At 46.3% G+C, this 26353-nt stretch overlaps 1 protein-coding gene across 1 annotated transcript; it reads right to left on the minus strand.

Annotated features, from left to right (window-relative positions):
• Positions 1-3164: 3164 nt before the first annotated feature.
• On the minus strand, positions 3165-26171 carry TMEM183A (transmembrane protein 183A). Its single transcript, XM_065592318.1, has 8 exons — positions 25899-26171; positions 25389-25478; positions 22116-22271; positions 15530-15689; positions 14139-14319; positions 9935-10015; positions 9004-9159; positions 3165-8281 (listed from the first exon to the last, which is right to left on the minus strand). The coding sequence occupies exons 1-8, from the start codon at positions 26137-26139 to the stop codon at positions 8096-8098; spliced, it is 1251 nt and encodes a 416-aa protein (XP_065448390.1). The 5' UTR covers positions 26140-26171; the 3' UTR covers positions 3165-8095.
• Between the last annotated feature and the right edge of the window lie 182 nt (positions 26172-26353).

Genomic DNA, 26353 nt, shown 5'->3' on the forward strand with positions numbered 1-26353 from the left:
CGAGTAGCGGGGGCTTTGGGGGAAGGGGTTTGTGGAGGAGAGATGCGGGGAGCAGTGGGGTTCTTGCAGGGGAGTGGGGGAGGGACACAGCAAGCGGTGAGGGCCTCATAGGGATGGGAGGGGGAAGAGGAGGAATGCAGCAAGCAGTGGGGGGGGGCATGAGCAGTGGCAGGGTCTGGGGCCGAGTGCGGGCATGGCTGCAGGAGGAAGGAGGGACAGGGAGCTGGCCTCCCCCAGGGGAAGCTTCACCAGCCGCCCATGGCCAGGAATAAGTAACAGTTGGGGTCCAAAGCCATACAGAAACTTCTCTCTCGAACAGCAGCAGAGCAGGAAGTAGGTCGGCCATTCAGCTGGTTTTAGGTGCTTTGTGCCCTGGCTGGTACTGAGACAAAACCGGACGTGGTCTTGGCCAGTACCAGCCAGGGGACGCCGATTTGAAGAGTGCATCATTCCACTCCTGCCGGCGGGACCTGGCATGTGCCGTGCATGAGGGCATGCTGGCAGGGGCGGAGCAGGGTGCACTTCAAAATGGCGTCCTGATGCAGCAAACCCACTTGCCGGGAGGGGCAGGGTCAAGCTGGCAGGGGTGGCCAGTATTCTGGGAATGTGGGATTGGCCCCCCTAGCAGGCAGTATGGCCTTGTGCTTGAGAACTAGGGTGGGAGACCTGGCCCTTCACGTCTTGGCCAAAGGCATTTAGGCACCTAGTGGGATTTTCAAAACTGCCTCTGCAGGTCACATGCCTAACTCCAATTGAGTGCAGAAGGGATTTAGGCACCTAACCTGCTTAGTTATATGTCACCTCAATGCCTCTGAACAGCTGGCCCTTTGTCTCTCCATCCGTAAAACGGGCTCAGTGGTGCTTCCTTCCTCCACCCACCCATTATCTGCATGTGGTCTTGGGGCAGAAATCACCTCTTTTCCCATGTTCATAGCATGCCGGCACAATGCTGCTATTGTAATATTAACTCCAGCTCCTGCTGTCATATTAACAGCAAAGTTGGGAAGGGGCGTCGTGGGCCTGGGGAGAGATGGACACCCCAGCTCATACCCTAAAGGGCTGTAGGCCTGGGATTCTTACTGATCTAGCCCACCTGCCGGAGGGGAGCAACTCCTAGGCATATCTTCAGGTTTTCTTCCTCCCACCATTACAGGTATTTTCAGGCAGGCAGCGGGGGACAGAGAAATGGAAAAGGGAGTTAGTGGTATAACACTTTGTTTACTAGGAGTGCCAGGCACTGTATGCACTCAGAGGACAGCCCCTGCCCGAGTGCTCACAATCCAAGACACCAGTTCTGCTCCAACAAGCTGTTCAGTGCAAGCTTGTCTAATGCGCCTTCTCCCCATCAGCCTGTTCTCTGGCATGCACTGACCTCTGCAGGCCAGCACCGTTACTGCCGTTGGGATCTCAAAGTCATTCAGCTCTGACACATGGGGTAATTTGTCTCCCCCAGAACGGCAGGAAGGGCAACGTCTCTCCAGTCCTAGCACCGAGGGAATCTACTGCAGCAGCAAATGGTTAAGGGTCGCCAAACAAATGCACTAAGTGTTCTATGAGAAAGCACCAGCAGAGGGAGGAAGAAGCTCCAGGACTGACCCCCTTGTGAGCACATTACACTGATATTTGGGGGGTTTCTTGGCCTATAAACCAATTCCATTCATTTTGAGACCCAGATGAGGGCCACTTCGAGCAAGGAAAGGGGGCTTGGGGACCCATAGGCAGGTTACTGCCCCCTGTAGAGGATCCACGTATTCCCTGGCACAGGGACTCCTGTACCTTCCCTCTACTGTCGGTGCATACAGGGGGAAGAGATGGACAACTGCTTTTTCCCTTCTAGCAGCTGGGTAAACCCTTCCACCTCTTCTGCTTCATTCCTCTGAGAGCAAGGGGAGCAGGACGGAGTGAGGGGTGCACAAGACCTTGTGAGTGGAACACTGGTGGGCCCAGTGTCCCTGCAGCCCCCGATGGGATGCGGCTGCGTGGTCCATTCTTCTCATTGTACATCAAGATCTTTTACACATCTTCCTCTGCCTCATGCTGCTGATGGGCGCTCGCCTGCCACTAGGGCAGTAGTTGGCATCTCATGTGACTTGGCCGCTAAATGATCCCATTGTGGGTGGATGAGTGCAGAGGAGAACAGAGCCCCACATGCTGCTGCCTGGCTGTAGCTGCCGGGGGAGGTTTAGTGTCCCCCTAATGCAGTCCTGGCTGGTGGAGGGGGCAGGCTGGACTCCACACTCTGCCCCCTGCTGTTCAACCCTTGTGCTTCAGCTGCCCTAGTTTTTAAGCTGTACACACTGCTGCTAATTCTGTGCCCTTCACAACCCGTATCCACTATCCCCGTGAGAGGCTACGCAAGCTGGGAACTGAACCTAGAACTCCATTGCAGAGTCACATCTCAGCCCCGCTGTCGCTCCCAAAGAACCTGTCACATCCAAGGACTCGGCTATGCGCACACATTGAAACTATGGGCGATCCATTACGTCTTCCTCTGGTAACCGGTCCGAAGGACAATAGGCGCTGGACTGGCCACTGCTCACCCCTGCACCTCTTCCCAGCACAGCAGTCACACGACAATGATACTGGTTTTTCGTTTTGGTGAGAAAAAGGAAGCATACCTATTTTAGGTCAACCCCAAATAAATTGTGAGAGAGAGATTTTTTTGGTTGAACAACTGAAGCAAAAAATAAATTATCCTCTCAGCTCTAAATAAACCCTCTTCAACTACCCAGCAGTGCACTGCAGTTTTGCAACCTACTTCCATTTTTCTTGCAACGGGAGCTAGTCCATAAAACTCGTGTGCAACAGACACCAGCCACTGTTAGATGGAGATGCATCTCCAACTAACGAGAGCGCTTTCTATTTCGAGTGCAGAGCTTCAGTCAGCAGGAAACATCTCCTCAATCAGCACGCACCCAGGGCTCTTTACATCTGGAAAACTGCCATTTGTACCCTGCTAGACCAGCACCAGCTCCCAGGGGATACAGTAAAGAGCTGACAGCTAATAGCCTTTCAGTGAGTAACATCCTGGACAAGTCTCATGTCTTTGGGGAGCATTAAGAAAGGAACAGGAAGTATTATCCAGAGAGCTCACAGAATGATAAAACAGAAACACTCCCCTTAGGAGAGGACACAGAGCGAGTTAGACATGTAGCTTGGCAGGATTCAATTTAAATTTTTAATCACTGGTAAACGTCAGTTTCACTGACATACAGAAATTGATTAAAAGCTTTCCATTAATAACAGCTGGCAAGTGTTGTCTGCCCCGCACGTAGCACCTGTAGTGAGCTGCTGTCACTAGACCTGGGGCTGCACGGGGAGCCCTCCGCAGCTCCACTGTCGTGCCCCACTCACTCACCCACTGACTGGGAGCATGATGGCCACCCCTGGGCGGGAACCATTCAGCAGCAGTTGGCCTCCCTCTCGGCTGGAGGCTCCTCCTTGTGGCCCTGAGCGTGTGTCTCTGCTCCACCAGGCGAGGACCGCAGTCTCCCTTCCACTCTGCGACTGAGTATCTTGGGCCCCTCGGTTGGGCAGGGAGCCCCCTGCAGCCCTGCTGTGGGGACTGCCCTAATTCAACTCCCCATTAATTTCCCACGACTGTGAAAATTAAATAGTTAAAAACAGAGGGAAAAAAAGCTTAAAAATCTATATTAATTGCCAACATTTAAAAAAAAAATCCAATTCTGCCAAGCCTAGATGCGATTTGATGATGGGTCAGAGTGAGGCTCCATTGTCACAGTTACTAGCCTTCTGACTGTTGTTCTTTCAGATGTGTTGCACATGTGCATTCCACTCTCAGTGCGCAGGTGCCCTGCGTACACTCGTTGGAAATTTTCCCTCGGGGTACCTGCCGGGGCAGCTCAAGTGTCCTCTGCCATGGCACACCACCATGTGCCAGTCTAAAGGGCCCCACTGGCCCAGAGCTCTGTCAGTTCCTTCTTCCTGGACAACTCCAAAACAAAGGAGGGCGGGTCGTAGAAGGAACATGTGCAACACACCTCATAGAACAACCGTTATGGGAGGCTAGTAACTTTTTTTTCTTCTTTAAGTGATTTCACATGTGCATTCCACTCGGTGTCTCTCAAGTCACAAAGCAGTGACGGGATTGGAGTCTCTGTGCACACAGGCTCACACTTCGACACGTAAGTAGGCCTGACAGAGGGCTTTCTACTATTTAACAAGACATCCTGAACTTGAGCCGAGCAAGACTCCTCTGTAGGATTTAGCCAGGGAGCCTCCAGGCTGTTAAACAAAGAACCCGCAGGTTTGGATGGAGCAGCTGACCAGGAACCTGTGAAATTACACGTGGGTCCAAAGGAAGCAATATCAGAGACTCCACTGACAGATCCAGCAGAATGGAGAACCAGTGCTGCCAAGGCCATGCTGGACCCGGGCATGGTCCCGTTTGAGCTTTGCCAACACTCGATGTAGGACTGGAATTGGAGGAAAAGTGTAGCAGAGCTTATTCGACCAGGTTAGCAGGAAAGCGTCCATGATGGAACCTGGACTGTGATCTTGTAGGGAACAAAACTGGTGGCATTTCCCGGTGAGCTCTGGAGCGGGTGAGATGCCTCCTGAAGAAACTACCAGTCAGGAGAGGAAGAGCACGAAGCCAGCACAGGTTGCGGCTGCCCCTTCTCCGTTAGCTGTCCAGCAGGCGGCTCCTGCTCAATACTGGAATCAGGAACGGGGAGTGCCTGGCGAATAGTCTCCCCACACCTCTCTGATGACACAGAGCAGGAACGTCTTGTGCAGGAGCGAGAAACAGGGGGGAACCCTATGGGTTCCAAAAGGGCCACTGGACCAGTGGCCGGCCCCAATGACATACCCAATCCCACTCCACCTGAAGGATCTTGAGGCAACCTGGATAGTAACTACCCAGGGGGGAGGAAGGGGAAGAGTAGCATGACTGGCTCCGACGCTGGGAATCATAGGCACCAATCTCCAATTCAGGAGGATGAGTCACCTGTGCACAACAAGGGGGCAACTCCCGAGGGTGTCGGAGAACAGCACCGAGTCGGCGAAGAGCGTAGAGCAGCCAACATCACAGGCTTCTCCTTCAACAGTACTGATGGGCATGAAGTCTAAAGCACAGGAGGTTGTCACAGCACCAACACCGGTGCCCCTCTGTCTGCTGGTATTGGGAACACAGTATCCTGCACTGCCAGGGATACCAGCACCAGCAGGCTCAGCAGATCTCTCGCGGCTGCAAGTGCCTTCAGTGTGGTTGGTATTGAGACAATCTCGGGTTGCTGCAGTACTGCAGATGTAGGTGCCACTTGGGTGCCTGCCTCAGTGCTGGAGTGAATGGTGCCCATCGTGGCGCGATCTGAGGAGTGCGTGGATTTTGGATTCCACATGCTTATTAAATTTAGGTGTCAGTGATCTTCCTCCCATGGGGTGTCTAGAGACTCTTCTTAGGTCTGGAGAGGGTGAGCCATGCTGGGTCTTAAGCAGCAGAGGAGGTGCACTCCTAACTGAAGCCCTTAGTGCTGAGTCAGGATGACTGGGTTTTTAAGGGAGTCTCAGGGCTGCATTCATAAGCAAAAAGTTCAGCCTGTCTTCAGTCTTTTTTAGTCCTTGGCTTAGAGTCTTTGCAATATTAGCAACGACCCCAAACACGTTAAGCAGCGTGAGGGTGGGTTGCTCGTGGGCATCGGCCTAGAAAAGAGACGCAGGGCATGAAGCCCGGTGACTGAGGCATCGCTCGATACTGAAAACTGGAAACCCCAGATCTGGGAACTAAAAAAGAAAAGTGCCACAGATAGTACCTAATAACTAACCTTAAGTAACTATAAAACTGGTTAACTATTTACAAGAAATTTACAATGAGCTGTACACAGAGTATCTGCTAAGGCAAGCCAAGCAATTCCAGCGACTGTCACGGATGGCAAGAAGGAACCAAATGGGGCTTTGGGGCTGCTGGGTCCTTTATACCAGCACACAGTGGGGTGTGAGAGCAAAGGGCTCTCAAGCTTCCCCAACGAGTACCACTGAGGGAAATGTGAGTGTGCGCAGGGCGCATACACACCAAGAGCGGAATGCACATGTGCAGTCAGTTGAAGAAAAACTACTGAGGTAAAGCTTAGAGCCACGACCATAGGAATGCAACTGGCCATCATGGTATATTTCATGAACTGACAGTTTCTACTACAAATGAACAGGGTAATTGTCCATCTAAGGTGGAACCAAAATACTGAGCAGAGCATTTTGGTTTGAAAACAACTTGCCCGTTATCTTCTTAATATAGACACACAGAAAAGGTGAAAAGGGAACATTTGAGGTTTTGCCACAAATAGAATCTAATGGGGGATGCAATACAAGAGTGAATCTGGCACAGAAATGTGCTTGGGACAGATAAGCTATCTGTGGTGATTTAAGTGACTATTGTGCAAGACAAACACCAGCACTGGTACAGCTACACAAGACGTACACCCGTTTGGACATTTACATACTGGATTCAAGTTGGGAAGGGAAAATCTCCCCCCCCCCCCCTTTTTTTTTTTTTTTAAACCTATCCCATTTGCTCTATCCCAGCAGCCTCCTTCAAGGACAGGCTGTTGCATTCACTGTGGATCACATACTTCTTGCCTCTACCCTGCACAAGATTTGGTTTGAAACAGGACCGATAAGTTAACTGGGCTCACCTCCACTGATAAGCTGCAAAGCAGAACACCCGGTTTCCATCAGTAGTTACTTCAGGGCATCAACTCACCCTGCACTCGGCCCCAGTCACACTCCCTTCATGCAGATGTACTTTGCACTGAGATTCAACTGCCCCTATGGTCTGCAGGGCCAAGGAAGCTATTATCTCAAATCCCTTGAGGCTCAAAATCAGAGGATTTTAAGTGGAATTATGAAGCTCTACTTCCTGTCATAAGATGCACGATACTCCCCCGCAGTTCTGCATAAAACTCATGCCCCCATCTATTCTGGGTATTGTGGTGCTGCAACTCCAGATATGCTGAAGTAGACACAGTACCCTGCTTAGCCCTCTCACACCACCAAGTAGAGCCAGAAGGGTTGGGTTTATTTTTCCCAGGTAGTTAATTTGTCTGCTGGGAACTGGATGCTTCCTCTTTGCTCCTAATAGCTTTCCCACAGTCAGGGCTGGCTCTAACTTTTTTGCTGCCGCAAGCAGCAAAAAAAAAAAAAAAAAAAAAAAGTGCCGCCCCGCCGAGTGCCGCGCCGCCGGAACCCCCCCGCCGAGCGCCGCACCCCCCCTCCGCAGAATGCCGCGCCGCGCTGCCCCCCGCCACCCCAAGATTGGCCGCCCCAAGCATGTGCTTGGTTGCCTGGTGCCTGGAGCCGGCCCTGCCCACAGTCACTAGCTCCAAACACTGTTAGCTTAGCTCACAGACAATCTTACTCTTCTAATGCCTGAAGTCTGAGCACTTATTAACTCATGCGGTTAGTTTTTGTTTAGTTCCCACATGCCACAAGAGTCTTTCCATTATGTGTGTTTTAGATTCTCTTTCTTAAAGAGAGCATCAGGATACGAACTTTTGTAAGTGTTTCTTTGCCTTATCACCACACACATTTATTTTAAATGTGAGCTATAAAGGCAATCTCTTTGCTTGATCATTTATGCCTTTATTGTGCTCATGCAGATAAGAGATTGAAGCATGACTAGTGATTGTCACTGCTATTCCATTTGCTGCATCAGTGTAGGATAACCCTGCTGCATTTGAGTTTGATCACGCTACAGTAAGACACACTGATTTCATTGACACTTGGTCTGAAAATCTCTCTGACCACATTGGATCTGGAAGCACGCTTTCCGCTTCCTTTGCGCAACAGAACACAGGATAACTTTCGTTAACACCAAAAGGATTTTAAATGAACAGTTTCATGGTGCTCCTTTCAAATCATAAAATGTGAACTTTACATAGAAATGTGTTTACAAATCATTTCCATTTACACTCGATTCTGCTCATTACTGGCTGGAAATTATATACAGAGACTGGCATTGCAGCTTCACTCATTTGTAAGGAGATTGGAGAATTTATTCAGGAAATAAAAACAGGATTTCCCAGTTCCTAGACATTCTCTTCTGCCTGACATGGCTACTCACAGATGCAGTAGGAGCATGCTAAGCTTTCAGAGAAAACGGGTACTGCGGATGCCACCAATCCAAGAGACGTACACTGTGCACAGGGTCCAGGATAACTTGTACTCCTTGGTCAAGTCGGGGCTTCTTGCCGTTCCGGACAGGAGAATCCTGGAACACCAACCTCACTCGGTGATGTCTCATGTCAGTGCTCACGTTTATTGTGAACTGCAGGGAAGAAAATTGGCAATTTCCTTAATAGACATCTAGGCATTTTCTGGAAGCAGTACCTAATTTCTCTTCAAATACTATCTACTACTGTGAATGCTGATCCCTAATTCTTATTGGACAAACATTTTCTTTGTGGTGTTTTACATTTAAACTTTATATTTTCAAATAATTTAAAAAAAGTGAGGGCCTCCAAAAAGTATGCTTTTCACAAAAAAGATACCAGAAAGACATCATCAAAATCTGAAAGATCAACCAACTCTCTTCTAAAGTTGAAATAAATGTTATTTGGAGCTTTGATCTTACGGAAGTGCAAAGGTGAGAGAACTTGGACACTATTCTCCAATTCTACCTTTAATACCCATAAGTTATCTAGGGTATTTTAGGGGCTGCTGACTAAGACTCCTAGGCACGATGAGAATACAAATCCTCATCCCTCCTTCCCCCAGGAATGGAGCACATTTCGTTGAAGACGGCTGACAAACAGTCCCTTCTAGTTGGGCCTCGAGGGCTGTTGCCATGAATCTACATCAACCATCAGAGAGTTTAGTGACTTGCAGAAACTAAACTGAAGAGATCCTTGAGTGATGGCCCCAATGCACTAGGGAAATGCATATTAATTAGTCTGCTGGTGCAGCAAGATTTACAGACAAGCGGTAATGACCAGACCATTTTCTTAGCACATTTTTATGGTGCTTACGTGCAGATTTCTTAACACTTACCAAGGTAAATATCATACCCATGACTACCGGCAGGAAGATGAAGTTGAGGGTGGTGATTTGCAGCAGACAGCAGTCCTGATCAGGATTTGTGTGAACATCCTCATACTGAACAGGTGGCTGAAGACCTTTGCAACAGTTACTCTTCAATCTGGGAGGCTTGACAGAACGAGACAGACCGGTTCATTCAACTAAACTGAAGCCAACCAGAAATTTCACTTCATGTCTAGAGACCATCCTGGTTCAGCAGCAGATTCCTGCCTAACGCCCAACTGTTCGGGCCAAAGGGTTCCATGGTCAATGAAAACCCTGGGATGGAGGGTTTGCAAGACTCTCTCTTTGAAGGCAGACTCTGCAGGTCCTGATAGGGTGCTCGGTATTATACATTTATCCTGAGTCTGGTTAAAGGAGGGTTTCATAAAGATTACTGTCACCCCCTGATAAAAGAGTTGGTTAGCTTTGGAAAGGCTTTCCGTGTGACGAGAGAAAAGACATTAATGCAACACATTTCAAACTTGGGTCCCTAACCGTAGGCCACTAAATCAAAGTGACTGGCTTTTCAGAGGAGCCGAGTCATCGCAACTCCCCACTGAAGGTATCTGGGGCTATAGATACTCAGCACGTTGGTTAGGGGCAGGCAATCGGCAGCCTAAATATGGACATAGGGATCTAATCCTTTAGACACTCAAGACTGAAAACGTTGGCCTGTTTTAAAGCAGTAAGAATTGCCTCCTGCTCTAGTTTCCCTACTCAGCAGCTCCACAAGTGCCTTACGTGCCCACCTCTGCATTTGGCAACATGTATTTCTTTTACCAGGAGATCTGATTTTAATTGCTCTACTGCGCCCATCAATAACAACTCTGGAAGAAAAATCATTATGGCTTCAAAACCTTACCGCCCTGACATTTCAATGGCAAGTGGTTAGCTTTCATACCTGTTTTTTGAATTTGAAGTTAAATTCCCACATAGGTTCTCGTCTGTTCCCTTCAATCTTTCTGCACCAGAAAAGCAAACACTGATATGGGGGGGGAAAAATACAGTAGTAGAGTTAATTATTTCATTTTTAGTGAATTTCAACACAGGCAAAGAGAGCTCAAACTACAAACCACAGGAGCAGCTGAAGAGATGGCAGCAGTCTGGTCCCATTCGTTACATTAATGCATACCTGAGAGACAAGGTGGGTGAAGTAATATCTTTTACTGGACCACCCACCTTCTCTCTAATATCCAGGGACCGACACAGCTACAACTACACTGCAAACATTAATGCATACCTGGCATTTTCCATTTGCCAGTCAGAAGGTGGCAACCTCGCTATACCAGAGGGTGACACAGGACTTGGGCTCTAGCAGTGCTTCCTCTGTTCCGCTCACCCATTCCACATAGAAGAGGAAAGCAGAATGGACTTTGCTCCTCTACATACTACCTGGAATAGCCAAATTAAATTGATAAAATCTCAGGTCAATGTATGCATTCAGCTCACACTCAGAACAGAGCAGGAGTGAGGGAGAGCAAACAGCAGATCAGGGAAGGAGAAAACAAAGAGAGGCAAATGTTAAAAGCGACTGGACAGAGCTGAAAAAGGGCGGGGGGGGAGAGGGAGGAGGGAGAGGAGGCGCACCCAGAGGTCACACTCCCCTCCATTAGGCAACGTCCTACTATTTCAAAATCACAAAGCAAAGCTTTGGTTGTACAGTTCAACTAGTGGCTCAGAACATTGCTTCTTTTCTAAAGGCGGATGAATACATGGGGTCCGAGGCCTCAATGCCAGAGGCAACCAAAGCCTGGATCTGCAGGTATTCTATAGTGTAATCTCTGACTGCCACACCTTTATACAGCCTTACAGCTGTGAGATTCTATGTCCTGGCATGCAATGCTCCATGAAATAGGAGAGTCTTAGCAGAACGACTGTATTCAAGTGATGGGGGAGGTTAAATAGAGCCCAATATCATATTGATAAGTTGACAGTGACTGGAAGTTGCAGTCATCTGACAGCCATTCAGTAGCCAATAAGGAGAGAGCCTGGCAAATCTCAGTCCAGTTGCCAGAGAGTGAGTGTCCACATCACAAGAGATACCTTCCATAACAACTGACCTGAAGTGGGCCTGCTAACAGGAAGGGAAAGAATGGCATGCGTCATAGAGAAAACTCCCCTCTCACCCAGAGATGGTCTCTCTGGGTCACAGTTAAGGCCTCTTCTGGGTCAATGTGGGCAAACTTATCTGCCAATGCTGTACCTGCTAGCTGCCGTCACTAACACTGTCAAACCTGAGAGGCCGCACCAGCACGAATTGCTTTCATGGATGGAAAAAAAAAAGAGACCAAGGGCTGATGCAAACTGCACCTTTTTAATGCAATTTAATTCTAGTTGGGGTGAGGGACTCATGTAACCCCACTTAGCACCTAGCCTGGGTCATTCCTACTGTGTGGCTTTGCAGTGATACAAGGCATTTCACTTCACTTCTAAATCATAGTCACAGGCAGGAGTGCTGGAAGGATCTCTGCAGTGGTGAATCCCCTAGAGGTGAAGCACAAAGCTGAAGAGCAGTTAAGCTCAGGAGCATGGGCTAAACGATCTCCCCGCACCAGGCAGCAGCGGCAGCAAACAGTTCTAACCGATTACAATACTGACTGCTCCCTGGATTGTGCTTAGCGGGGGGCATGCAGCAGATACTGCTGGGCTTAATTCCATTTGCAGTTGAGTTTGCCATTCACCTTCTGAGAACATCTACACTGCAGCTGGAGATGTAATTCCCAGGGTGGGCGGACCTACATGCACTCGCTGGAATTAAGTTAACATGCTGAAAATAATAGCGTGGCCATGGTGGCAGCTTAGGCTAGCTGTGCAAGTACCTTCCTACCACTTCTGACTGGGTTACACTCGGGCGGTTAGTCCCTCCTGCCACACGATGACATGACCACTCTATTTTAGCATGCCAGTTTGATCAGAGCCAGTGTGTGTACGTCTAGAGACCCAGAGCCAGCGCGTGCCCTTACAGACACAGCTTCATCTAACAGCTCATGTGATCATGGCAAGTAGTTAAGCACAAAACGGTAAGTACCTCCTAAGGGGCAGAGGATGTCATCCACGTGTCAGCCGTCCTGCCCTTCAGACGTGCACCGTATGGCCTGCTGCTCCACCAAAAATAATGGGGGTGTCTTTAAAGGGCAAACACTTCTGCTGACACCACAACGGCTCCAGTGTCCCACACAAGCTACGCTAGGGAAAGAAGAAAGGAAATTAAAGAGGAAAAGCTGGATTCAGTAATATAGGGGTCTGAGTCCCTCTTCGCTGCATGCACAGTTTACACGAGCATCTCCCATCAGTGTTAACAGACCCCTAGGGGTCTAACCAAAACCCATGAAAGCAAGGAATCGCAGAGGAAATGTAAGGTCCCATTCAATGTACACCACTGCGCCTAGGCATTGCAGCACATGGAACAAAGAGGACAGAGTCTGGAGTCCAGACGTACAAGGGCATTTGTATGCTTCGATGGATTGAAGTCAGACCTCTACTGTTATTCTAACAAAGGCTTATCGTCATTTAATTTCCTTTTTTAAGTGAATGGTAATAAAGTATTACACACAAGGAATCTTTACAAAACTATTAGTATGGTAGAAGCACCAGGAGTGGGCACCAAAGCCGTTATGATGTGAACGTGAATGAATCCCAGACACTGACCCTTCCACTGCGGGAGGAGGGGGGGGTCTACTAATCAGACCAATAGATGGATGGGGTTACAGGCTGCTCTGATGGGTGGTTAGATTCAGAGGGACGGAGACTATAACAGGAGGTTAGTGGAACTGCAGGTTTTTTCCCTTCTTTTTAAGGAAGGCATTGCCTGAATGTGATATTCCCTATTAGGTCAGGGAGCAAACAGGTGCAGAGGACTTGTGCACAAAAGGCTGTAAATGCATCTTAATCCTGATCTGCAGCACAACCTACCTGTTGCTGCTCGCTGTTCTCAGTCTTATCTCAGGGTAACTTGCCACTTTAGCAGTGTCTTCACATGGGGAAGGACAGAAGCAGCAGAGATGTCGCACAGCAAAGAAATAGATTTGTTGTAGTTTGCATAGAGCAGTGATACTCAGATCTCAGGGGTTCAGGAGCCAAATCACCCATCAACATTACCCCAAAAAGCCACAGTCGTGGGAATTCATTGTTTTATTTACTCTCACAGTAAAATGACTGCGGGTATTCTACAAGTTGGTTAATAACACAGTAAAAGCATCCTGATTGGTTAATAATTAAATGATACAGTTTTTTAACATCATGTGCTGCAAGAGAGACATTAAAGAGCCACCTATGGCTCGGCTCCCAAGCCTCAGTCTGAGTATCAATGGTATAGTGTCCAACCAAAACCACTCCCCTTGAGACCGAAAACCAAACTGGCTTGCCACGTGTCAGCCAATAGTAAATTAAAGCCAGGCTAGAAACAGACAGAACTAGGGGTTAATGATAAACAGTGACTAAAGAGGGCTAGATACACAAATGCTCTAAGCAAGGACTGCAGTTTGGTTTTGCCCAATGACACAGCAGACAATTTCTCCCCAGCTTCACAGCCACACCCCAAAGCAGGCACTTGCTTCGCACGCTAGCTCCCCACCTCATGACACTCCCCCCTTCAGAGAAACCAAAGGTGATGGTCTGCAGGAGCGCGGTGTGAAAGGACTCTCCTTTTAGAGGCTGTCAGTGGCATTTGTGATCCTCTGCCACTGACCCAGAAGAAACATTCCAAAATAATATAGTTACAACAGTGCAAGTAGTAGACAAAAATGCCTCCCTAGCTCAAACTCCTTTTGGAACCTGGGTTGTGTACAGGAGGGAAGGGGACAATTGTGGATTGTGTCAGTGACCGAGCTTCCATCACTGTAAAATGACATTTTCCTAATTTGTATTACTGGAGTGCTTAGGAGCTACACACCAGGACCCCATTGTGCTAGGGGCTGTACAAACACAGGTAACTGATAAAACTTCAGAAGTCAGACTCTTCCTATGTATATCACTGATCCAGTGCATTTATTTCACTAGGGTCCATCTGAATCAGATTTATTTCTCTGAAAGGGGAATAACAAAAAGCAGAGAGAGTGTACCAGCTGAACACAGGTTAGTTCACTTCCCCAAACACTACTACTTACGCTGGAATTCTTTAAAGTGCTAGGGGTAGTCTCTGGAACAGCCGGATTCCTGGAGACACGAGAAGCAAAAGGTTCATACATGTGGTATAACGAACGGATGACACACGCACGGAGGCAGTGCAGCCTTTCCATCGATTCTGGCCGTAAACGGAGAGGCAGGTATGCATCCAGAGTGTAGTGCCTAAAGGAAACAGGGACAAACCCAACACCCCTTGAAAAGCCATAACTGTACTGGATTTCAGGTAAATCTCAGGGAGCTACAAAATAAGTGTTAAAGAAGGTGACTGAACAAAGGGGTCAAACTCTGCTTTTATACCACATCACCCACTGACATCTCTTGGCAGTCACATTGCCCCTCCATATATAGCTGGTGTCTGGAGACCTGCAGCCATCTTCAGAGTCTGCAAGGGCGCCATACTATTTCTGCATTAGATGGCCTGCCAGTCTCAAAAGGTCTTCGCACCACGATGTGCCAAGGCTGTGAGTGAGACTTAGCAAGGTCTCTAGTATCTTTAGTGTGTGGCACAGAATACAAAGAGGTTGAGAAGCAAAACAGAAAACAGGCAAGAGTACAAATAGGAAAAGAACGCTGATTTTGTCTGATAAATGTTTAATAGGAATAAATGTCAGTCTTCCCAGTGAAAAAGGAGAGTCAAGGATGTGATCAGAGGAAGAAGCTTGAACTTTTGCATAGTGAGCTGACACCTATATGCTCTCCATCTATTCCCTCCTCCTCTTCTGCACCATCTCCCACTTCTATCATCTTCGTGGTTGCCCCTAAAACCCGGCAAAGTCGGACACAATGCCTTTATTTTCATTAAGTCCTGCCCCTTGTTAATTTATGGGCAGATCACCGCAAGGAATGCCTGAGACTAAGAGGCAAAACATCACCCAAAAATTAATCCTTCAAAATGAGGCAATGCCATTACTTTCCTGTAAGCATTTTGTGAGAGCTTTGCACACAAGACGTACTCTTATGGGCACGACATATTTTGAGTGTTTAGGCCTTGACAATTAGAGCTCACCACATTTTTAAACATTAGACATACAGGAAGATTACAAAATAGTGGTTATTTTCAGGCTGTGAAACAGACTGGATAGGAAGCAAATCTCTTAAGAAATACTATTTAAAGTTCTCCAAACCAACATTTAATAGAAACAGCCCAGACTAGGATACAGGATGCCAATCACCACCAGTTATAGAATGGCAAAGATTTCAGAGGCAAACATGCTGCAATCACATTAGAAAAGAACCATGTCCCAACATCTAGCATGACTGACCCAAAGAGGAGATAGATCCCTATTAACAGCTCTGTAGCAAATTCTGGTCCGACACTGATGGACACCCACAAATACTGAAGCGTATGTTTACAAACTCTTTGTGGTCGCACCTTCTGTAGAGTCTGGTCCAAAAGGCAGCAGTGCAAGTGACAGTCCAGGCTTTTTTGCAAATCAGAGAAAACTTCACTGTATCTTCTGGACGTATGTAGGAGGCCAGCAACAGCCAGATGTCAATGGGATAATCCTCTCCAACAGCCTCATCAGGGTTTTCTAAGCATAGCAAACACACATTAGTGTAACAGCTCCTGCCTTATAAACCTTAAGGCATGCAAATTGAGCTGATTGGCTCCTCTCTGTTGAGCACTATTCTGCAAGTGCTCCACGACCTGCCATGAACACACACACACTGTAAATGAGGTGGCTGTGGGACAGCACAGAGGCCACATTAGCCAAAGACGGGCTCAGTCCATACGCTCGTTTACAGTAGCTCATCATGAAGAAACTTAAGGCTAGAGGCACCTGAACTCCAAAATAGTGTTATCCCAAAAAGACTACCGCTGCCTTTGGGTCAGTGCTTTGTTTATAAGAGGCATCAGAGCACCATTATGGACCGCTGGTATCTGTTACACCAAATCTCATACAACACTAACCTTCCCAAAAGACTTGGAAACAAGTGTTTGAGGATGGACCATTTTTACATACTAAGGCCAGGTCTAGACTTTACACTCTGTAGGGTATAACTACATTGTTCAGGGGTATGAAAAAGCCACACCCCTGTGTGACACCATTATGCTAATCTAACCCCTGGCGTAGACAGCGCTATGTTGACGGGAGAACTTCTCACAGACATGGAGCACCTATGGCAACAGGAGAAGCTCTCCCATCAGCTTGGCAGCATCTTCACTAAAGTGCTACAGCGGCGCAGCTGCATCGCTGCAGCTTTTTAAGTGTAGACCCACCCATAGGCCCCACTGGTGCTTTAGGGACCGCTGGGATTTCACTATCAGCATAAACAAAACGTAGAAAGAGAGAAAGAAACGTATTAGTCATTAAAAAGAACAGGGGTGCTCGTGGCACCTTAGAGACTAACAAATTTATTTGAGCATAAGCTTTCGTGGGCTACAGCCCACTTCATCGGATGCATAGAATGGAACATATAGTAAGGAGATACATAAACACATACAGAGAAAATTAAAAGGTGGGAGTTGCCTAGTTTAAAGTTTCCCTTTTTGACTGTCATTATCTCTTGTGTAACCCACCTTTAAAAGGTGCTTTGTTTTATCTACATTTCAATTACAGCTTTCAGGAAAGCCAACACTTCCAGGAAGGCTTCTCTAGTAATTAACAACCCATTTCCACTCACACGGAGCTCTCAAAACTGTTCCACTAGACTAAAGTTTCACATACTTGTTTAATTCCAAATGCACCTAGAAATACCTGCGCACAAAGCACATATATTTTTCCAACAATCTAATACTATCAATGCTGATGGATTTTGCTCAAGTTTTAAAAGTTAAGATACCTTTTGGGACACGGATATCTCAATAGATTCTACAGGCCTTACTCAGCATTGAGAACTGTGGGAGAGAACTTTCATTTGGATGTAATAAGGGTAGGTAAAAAGTGATGATTTTTTTTTTAAATCCCCAAATAGAATTTTTAAAATTAAATTAAATTAAATATAGGTGGGTTTTTTTTATTATCCTATTTAAAATTAAATTTGAAATTGACAACCTGTGTTAAGGCCTAAACTTTTTAAAATATGTTAAAATTATTTAAATTTTACACAAAAAATATTAAGCAGTACATATTTGTTACCAAGTTTTAAAGAATGTCAAGTCACTGGCTGAGCACCTGGTCCAGAAAGAGTATTTTCTTAATTTCAGTTTATTCAACTAGTTCAGTTCAATTATTCATTCAAAGTTGTGACACTGGTTCGGAAGTTGAAAAAGCTGGAAAGCTTGTTTTCATCTTCCCCTCTACAAATAAAAACTAGGTGTGAGAGGATATGATTTACTAGCTCTAAAATCTTGAAGGACATGGCGATCAGAAAATCTGTTCAATTCATTAACTACACAATACTTCCTTTGTTTAATAAATTAGTTTTAAATGTAAAATGTTTTGATAACCTTTTTAATCATCATTCAGTAAATTAGAAAGGAATCAGTCACCATTTTCTACCATGATAAATGTAAAAATTAAGAATCAGAATAAACGTAAGTTACGCTATATATTTGTTAAAATAAATGTGTATAGATATAGTGCATCTTCCCGGTTAGCAAAAAGAAGCACCAAATTTAGTGTAAAGGCTATATTTAGTTGCAAATGAACTTGTTTTAATGTCTATCAACTAGTAAGCATGAACCTTTCTTTAGGAAAAGAACTAAAAAGTACAAATGCAAAACATGATTAAAAGCAATGATTTAAAACAAACAAACAAACATCCATCCATCAAGGCTTCTCCCACCTGCTGATTTAAATCACGATGTAGATCAATCCACCCTGGATGTAATGCACGCCCTGTTAGGTTGGGGGCTGTATGGGGCCCAAAGATTTCAAACCTAATCTGTAGCTACTCCTCAAGGAGGGATAGAAGTTGGGGAGGAATGATAGTCTTGAGATTAAAACTCATGTCTGAAAGTCCAGGCGATCTTGGCTCTTCTATTGACTTATGTCACTTTGGGCTTCGGCATGTTTTTTCTTCTTTATGACGGTAAAGGAGCATTGTAAAAAACTGCTTTGTTTACCTTGGAAATTCAGGTCCTCTGTAGGCTAAAATACTGAGCGCCCCACAATCTTTAAGATATTTATCCTCACTCACCCCTGGTGACGCAGGGAGGTGCGCCTATTCCCATTGTTAAGGCTGTGGAAAGCTGTTTGCATTTTTTGGTTCAAAAGTTGCTGCCACACTTTGTTAAAGTTGCAGTTACCTATCTGGAATATTGCCAGCACGTTTTTCCAAGACATGCAGCCTACCTTCCAAAGCAGGGCAGCAACATATAAGATACACTGGTTGTCCCACTTGGCTCCCAAAGGCAAGCATGATGGAGGAGTGGCTGGACCAAATTTGAATGATGATGTGACCTGGCGCATGGGTTAGCGATGCCACTCAAATTTGCAGCTACTCTAAAAAACTGTGTTAAAAGTTGTGGTTTCTGCAACAAGATCACAGCCCAGGATATATGTATATATTTTTTTACAGCCTTACCCATTGTACAGACAGAGAGAGAAACTAAAAAGTGACTTGCCCAAGGTCACACAGAAAGTCTGAGGCAGAGCAAAAAACTAAACGCACGTCTCCCAAGTCCTGGAGTATCGCCCTGACCATTGTGCCAGGCTTCTTCTCTTGGAAACTCTCTTGGCCTCAATTTTGTCATCTCTAAAATGGGGAACTGTTTCTTATCTTACAGGACTGCTGTGAAGCTAAATTCATTATTATTTGTAAAATGCTTTGAGATTCTCAGATGGAAAGGACCACATAAGTCAATTTCTTTAAAATTAACTAAAAGTTACTTTATAAAAACTTACAGTTTTCCTCTCAACTACATGCAATTAAATTCTGTTTGAATTTCAGCTAGGATATTAACCATTGCACTGTGAAGCTTCATAATCCTGTATCCACAGCATTGCAGCCAGGTTGGATAAAAATCAATGATTTAAAATAAATAAAAATTGGATTTTCTTTATTTAAATCAGATTTTTTTGATAAAATGCTTTTTGAGGAAAAAACCTATCTAAAGATAGTTTTAATTAAGATACATTATAGCTCAAAGATATCTCATCATGGAATAGGGATTATAAATTCTAATTCTATAGTATGAGACAATATATTCATGTAATGTTTAAGAAAAGTTTTGTAAATGAGTTCCAATAGTTCATGGATTAGGGACCCAGTTTTATGGGGTTCCAGGGGCTTCTGTATAGATTATTTAGGTTAACCTTTCTATCTACCCAATGGGGCTCAGTGCTCAGTCTAGAAGATACCATCAGAGATGCTTAGTTTTGCAGTTCTCAAACTGGGGATTTGTGTCTCCAGAGATAACATGCTTGTTAACAAAAAAAGTGTTTTTAAATAAATAATATAATATATAGAGGTTAGAAATAACAGACCTCAACCCTATTGTCCCTCTGCAAATTTGTGTGCACAGAGTCAATCCCTTACCTCTCTCTCAAAGTGCAAAGTTTCAAAAAGTTCAATAAGTAGAAGATTGTTGGGGGAAGAACAGATCTGGACAAGGAGAAGAAGTCTGGCGATATATGTGAGAAGGGAGGGACAGGCAGTAGAAACAAAAGTGAAACTGTTTGAGCAGCATATTCCTGAAGTCTTGAGGTCTCTCTGAGTGTAGCCTTTATTGATTTGAGAGCTACCATGCCATTCTCTCACTAGAAAGGAAAACCTATAATGGCAGCAGGCCGTAAGAGAAACCCAGTTTAGGTCTCATCTATCTCTGAGTTGTGAAGAATATGTATTAAGGTTATAACAACCAATAAGAATGTACTTTTATGTAGAAATCCATGATTAAATTGAGTCTTCCTGTCTAGTGATTTAAATCAAACCCACCCTGATAGCAGCTATATAGCTTATCTGCACTGTGGTGCAACTTACATCCTACTGAGCTGCACAAAATAGAATTGCTGAAACACAGCTTTATTCAGAAGTGACTAAAAAACACAACTCTGGGTCCTTTGCTCCAAATTTGCTCAGTTGACCCCACAAAAAGACACCCTAACATCTCATAGAATCATAGAATATCAGGGTTGGAAGGGACCTCAAGAGGTCATCTAGTCCAACCCCCTGCTCAAAGCAGGACCAATTCCCAACTAAATCATCCCAGCCAGGGCTTTGTCAAGCCGGGCCTTAAAAATCTCCAAGGAAGGAGACTCCACCACCTCCCTAGGTAATGCATTCCAGTGCTTCACCACCCTCCTAGTGAAATAGTGAGGCTAGCAGTTCATCTTTAATGAACTGCTAGCCTCACAAACTCAGGCTCGAATCTGAGACTGAGTTGTGTTCTTTCAGGCTTATGCATTGGCCTGCTAAACCCAGGGCTGGGAGTTCAATCCTTGAGGGGGCCATTTAGGGATCTGGGGCAAAAATCTAACTGGGGATTGGCCCTGCCTTGAGCAGGGGGGTGGATTAGATGACCTCCTGAGGTCCCTTCCAACCCTGATATTCCATAATTGTTGCCAGCAATAAGGATTATGCAGAGCAAATGCTGCTCTCAGTTACAGACATGCAATTCTGTGTCTTCCATGGGATTTCACAGATGTAATTGAAATCGTAATTTGAAGACAATGAGGCTGGACCTGATAATCAAACTTAGTTGATAGCTGTGCTGAAGATGAATGAGCCTGAGCAGTGTTAATTCTGTAAGGCTAAGAGCAACTAAAAAAAAAAGTTAAAATGTAACTGTAGCGGCAAATCAACACGACTAATTCCAATACACACTGGGGCTAGCCTGCTAGAAGGTTGTGTCAGTTTACAGTCACTTTTCTAGGTATAACTGCGCTTGCAAGGATGGTGTCCCTAGCCTCTGTTTGCCAGAAGTTGGGAATGAGCGACAGGAAATGGATTCCTTGATAACTACCTGTTTTGTTCATTCCCTCTGGGGCACCTGGCATTGGCCACAGTCGGAAGACAGGATACTGGGCTACATGGACCTTTGATCTGACCCAGTACGGCCATTCTTATGTTCTTAATATGAACATTAATCTCCCCACAATGCCCATTTATAGATTTTCAATTATTGCTTAAACTGCTAAATAAGTAACAACAGCAAAAGTTGCAGAGTTAATGATGCTAATGGAATCCCTATCTTTTGCATTTCTTGAACGCTTTCATGTTTGCAGGATGACAGGTGATATCCAGAAAGGGAAGAAATTGGGCTTGTGCTTCATAATATAAAAGCACCCAACTCTTCCACCAAGGAAAAAGTGGTTTTGGCTTGCTTTTTACATTAGCAGTACACAGTCTGGGCTTCTTGTTTTGCTGGAATACTTCTCAGAGCTAGGAGAACATCCCAAGAGGCATGAGAATGGAATCTGTGCAAGTGACAAGGGCAGCAATTTTTAGCCCAACTGTTTAAGTTTGTTTTTGTTAACAGACTATTTAACTCACATTCTTAATAAACAACTGGAAGATAAGCTCTGCGTGAAAGATACAACACCCTATACCAGCTTTCAGAGCTCTCACTCCTGTTCTCTAGTCATTAAAGGAATCCTCCCACAAGAACAGGTAATACCTGATACTTTATACAAACAATTCAGCAATCGCCACCCGTTATTTTTCTTTTGGGGGGGGGGAGTGCTCTCCTGAGACATCAAAATAATAAATAAGGCACAAAGTTTCTCTCTTTGCAGGTCTCCTTTCATGTGGCATAACCGTAGGATTTTATATAGTGTTTCAGGAAAGTTTTTATCTGCAGCACATACGTGGTCGAAATCAACCAATTAGGCATGATTCAATCAATTGCAACAATCCACCTTCAGTAAGAAAAGGGAGCTGAACCATGTCTCCTACCTAGCATTCCTTTGGTTAAGCGTTTGTGCACACAAGTGCATGCACAAACACACTTCACTGAACTCTTTGAAGAGACACATTGCTGATCGGTAAACAGCAGTCACTAGCTTGGCAAACGCAGAAGACGATCCCAGCAAGGACTCTGCAGAGTGACTGGGTGAGTGAAGGAGTCATACCTTTGTGCCTCTTGCTTTTCTTTTTTCTAGAGGCAGTTCTCTCGTTGGTGCTTTCCTTAGCATCCATTTCATCGCTACTGTCACAGGATTCCCCAGTCACTGAGAGCACTTCCTCAGCAGGAACACGTGAGGCTTCCAAACCACAGAGGGATTTTACTAGAACCAGAAGAAATAGATTACACACACATACTAAGTACACTATGAGAAGTAGCATGAGCTGGTTAGGGTCTACGAGGGCTGGCTGCAGTTGTTTGAGAGGCATCTACATGAGCAATCTTTGCTAATATACAAGAAAGGATATTTCTTCTGACGTCGTAAGAGTGGATGCTTGGTAACAATCCCAATGGCATAACTAGAGTGATGGGGAGTTATGAATGAATCCACCTGCTCCTCTGACAGATCTAAGGCTAGGTCTACACTACCCGCCTAAATCGGCGGGTAGAAATCGACCTCTCGGGGATCGATTTATCGCGTCCCGTTGGGACGCGAAAATCGATCCCCGAATCGACGCTCTTACTCCCCAGCGGAGGTGGGAGTAAGCGCCGTCGACAGAAAGCCGCAGAAGTCGATTTTGCCGCCGTCCTCACAGCGGGGTAAGTCGGCTGCGATACGTCGAATTCAGCTACGCTATTCACGTAGCTGAATTTGCGTATCTTAAATCGACTCCCCCCTGTAGTGTAGATGTACCCTAACTGATCTTCTGCATATGACAGACTTTCTTGCCCTGTGGACCTCTTTCTGCCATTTTCAGTTTTGCAAGGACCATGCCTCATCTCTACAAGGCCTGAATTCATGTTCTATTTTCCTGTATGACAACAGACAGGATGTACTGTCACTAAAGGAAGATGATATGGAACTGTCAGAGTAATCCGCCAGGATCCAAGTAAGGGATGCTGTTTAAATCCTAACAGGAAGGGGAGACAGAGAGAGGAGATTGTGCTGTCTTACAGCACAAAAGATGTGCATGAGACAGATCGTGCCTGGGGAGCTGTCACTCAAAGAGGGAGTTTTTGAAAGGGATCACTTGGGATGGAAAGGGGAGAGTATCTCAAATATAAAAAGGGACCAGTTGGAAGAACAAATTATCAGATATACATTTGAGTTTACTTCCTCTGCTGTTTAGACAGTGGTTGTGACAGACATTGCAACCACATGCAGTATCTGAAGACCATATTATATTAAATTTATGAATGTTCTATCTACCATTGTGGACCAGGGATTGCATTCAACTTCATGGGAAGAAGGTTACTACAACTCCTCTACAAACTAACCAACCTGCCCCAAGCCTCACCTTCAAAGCACTGTCCGCACAGCTATTTATAGAGCGTGAGCTCACCTCTAGCCCAAGTCTGTTGACCCAGGCTGTGAGGCTCACTTCTATGAGCTGTGTACAAATACCCAATAAGTGCACAGTGACTGCAGCCTAGCTCCCGGTCAGAAGGAGAGGGATGTGGGTCCCAGTCCAGAGACAGGTGAAGACTAGAGCCTTGAAACCGGAGTGCTTGTTCCTTACAGGTACCATAAAATTATGACAGGTGTAAAAAGGTTCACCTTGCAGTCTATTTAGTAGGACGTCAATAACTTTAAAAAAGTAGTCACATTTCTTTCTGAAATATTTGTATGTAGAGGTATTTGTAGCACATAAAGTTACTCTAACTGAAAAAAAAAATGAAAAAAAAAAACAGCTTTTTTTTTTCAGTTTATTTTGTACATTTGACAGCACTTTGGATGCAGCCAGTGCCATGGTTTCTTTTGTAGAGAGGGAAATGATTCTGACTATGTGTGGATCTTTCACAGCAACAGGGAGAGGGAAAAGAGAGCGGGGGAAAAAAAGCTATATATAAAAAAGATAAATGTGATTGCTAGGGTCTCAGAGGGGGGTCTAGCCCACATGAACTACATAGAGCTCTTTTTTAAGAGTGGAAGTTTCCATTTAATGCATCCCTGTGCTGTCAGCTTTCACATTTTCCTGTCTAGAGTCTGTATGTTGTAATGTTCCTGCATTTCTTTATTTTGATATCTGCTCCTTGTCTCTTAGGGCTTGTCTGCATGGGGAAATTTTTTCAGCATTACTGTATCAGAATAGCTCCCTGTGTGGACACTTATTACAGAATAAAAGTGCATTGTTGTGATTTAGCTTATGTTACATTGGAAGGGTATAACTATAATGGTATAATTATATTGGTAAATTTCCCAATGTGGACAAGTCCTTAGTTTTTGTTATTAATGTCAATAAATTGTCGGTCATTCTACATATGTGACCATTTATATTTAAGAATGGGAGGTTGACTCAGATAGGTTTTCAGCTACTCATGGCAATGAAAACAAAGAGCAGATGTTGGCAGCATAGACTATTGATTGCAACAGCCCTTTGAGAAACTGCTAGTTAGACAGACAGATTCAGCAATCAAAAAGACATCAGAGACACCCTCAAAAAAGTAAGACACCGCCTGTAACCTGGGAAAGGAATTTCAGCAGCATTAGCTTAAACACCCTCACCCCACCCAGGATTTTTCACTAGGAAAGCTGTATAAAATTTGATGTAAACTGGCAAAGCGTTAGAAATTTCTTAATACAATATTCTCAGCTTCAGTCAAGGGAGAAGTAGAGGTCTTGCAACACAAGACACTCCTTCCTGTCTAAGGAATCTGTAGATCTAGGTTTTATTTCCAACTCTGTCGCAGATTTCCTGTGCAACCTCTTGGGTAAGTTACTTAGGCCTGGTCTACATTAGAAAATTAAGTTGGCTTAACTACACTGCTCAGGGGTATGAAAAACCCACATCCCTGAGCAGCGTAGTTAAGCCAACCTAACCCCAGTATAGACAGTGCTGTGTCAATAGAAGAATGTTTCCATTGACAAAGCTACTGCCTCTCAGGGAGGTGGATTACCTGTGCAGACAGAACCTCACCCTTTGGCATAGGTGGTAGTTATGCTGCAGTGACACAGCTGTAGAGCTTCCGTGTAGACATTGGCAGCTGTGTGGGGCAGGCTCTGTCTTTTTGTTCTGTTTGTACAGCACCTCGCACGAGGGGGCCTGATCCATGACTGGCGCTCCTAGGCTTTATTGCAACACAAATAATACAATACTCAGGACCAGATTTTCCAAAGAAGCTCAGCTCCCATCTAGGCACCAAAATAAGTATCCAGATTTTCAGAGGGCTGCAGGTATCACCCCCACAACCTGCAAGGTGCAGGCATTTGACTAACCAGGGGGAGCCAGAGGAGGGGGCAGTGCACAGCCCAGGTGGCAGGATCTCTGGACAGACTCACCTTCCTGCTGCACCGCGTTGGCCACAGCTTTTTTCATGCGTCCGGATTTGACGATGGCAGGGTCAGAGTTGGCATAATCCGCCACCGTCACTAGCAGGACGAGAGAAAGGAGAGGTGTCAGGGAATGGGAGAGGGCTGCCTGGCAAATGGGGTGAGGGATCTACAGAGAAGGGGCTTCTAACACCACCCGAGGAAAGAGGTCTGAAAGTGGTAGCGAGAGAGGGGGTTTGACCCAGTGACTGTGCACACCCCCTGCTGGGTCAGGGACCCAGGGACTGTGGGCACCACCCACACTGGGGTGACCAAGAGGCTGCGCCCCCACCTCGGGACAGGGGAAGGGGGGCGGCGAGTCGGGTGCCCGGGCGCCCTCACCACGGGACAGGGGGGGTGAGTGAGTCGGGAGCCCCAGCCGGGACAGGGCACGGAGGGGTGACTCGGGGAGGGCCGGAAGGGCGGCTGTCACCGCCACGTCCGGGCGGCGGGGGAGGGGGGATGACCCGGGGCCCTCACCCCGCTCGGAGCAGACGTCATCGGCCCGGAACTTGAGGCGCTTGCGGGCCCCTCTCCTGCGCATGTCGGCGGCGCGCGGCGCGGGGGTCGCTGCGGGGCGGCTCCTCGGGGCCATGTCCCGGGCGGGCGGGAAGCGGGGCCGCGCGCACCCCACCTCCCTGCGTCCGGCTCCACGGCTCACCCCGGCCCGGCCCCCATCTCGCGAGAGCGCCAACCGCTCGGGGCGCGAGGAAGACGCCATCCACCCGCGCGCTCTGACGTCATCAGGGCGCCCTGTGGGCGTAGCTGGCTCCTTTCCTTTCCTGCTGATCCGAGACTCCGATTGTCCGGCCCGGCTGCGCTTAGCAACGCCCCTCCCCCGCCCTGCCACGTCATCGCCCCCCCACCCCCCTGTGCGGCCCGGCCCCTGCTCCCCTCCCCCCCCAATAAAAGAGACAGGGCCACTGTACTGTGGG

Source organism: Chrysemys picta, chromosome 4, assembly GCF_011386835.1.
Source record: "Chrysemys picta bellii isolate R12L10 chromosome 4, ASM1138683v2, whole genome shotgun sequence".
Lineage (NCBI taxonomy): Eukaryota > Metazoa > Chordata > Testudines > Emydidae > Chrysemys > Chrysemys picta.

Bases quoted from the DNA above. Each gene is read 5' to 3' on its own strand.
- TMEM183A (XM_065592318.1), bottom strand. From the start codon at position 26,139: ATGGCGTCTTCCTCGCGCCCCGAGCGGTTGGCGCTCTCGCGAGATGGG. The intron at 22,272-25,388 runs GTGAGTCTGTCC...TTCTGGTTCTAG, and splicing joins CAACGCGGTGCAGCAGGAAG to TAAAATCCCTCTGTGGTTTG. The intron at 8,282-9,003 runs GTAAGTGTTAAG...TCTTCCCTGCAG, and splicing joins TGGGTATGATATTTACCTTG to TTCACAATAAACGTGAGCAC.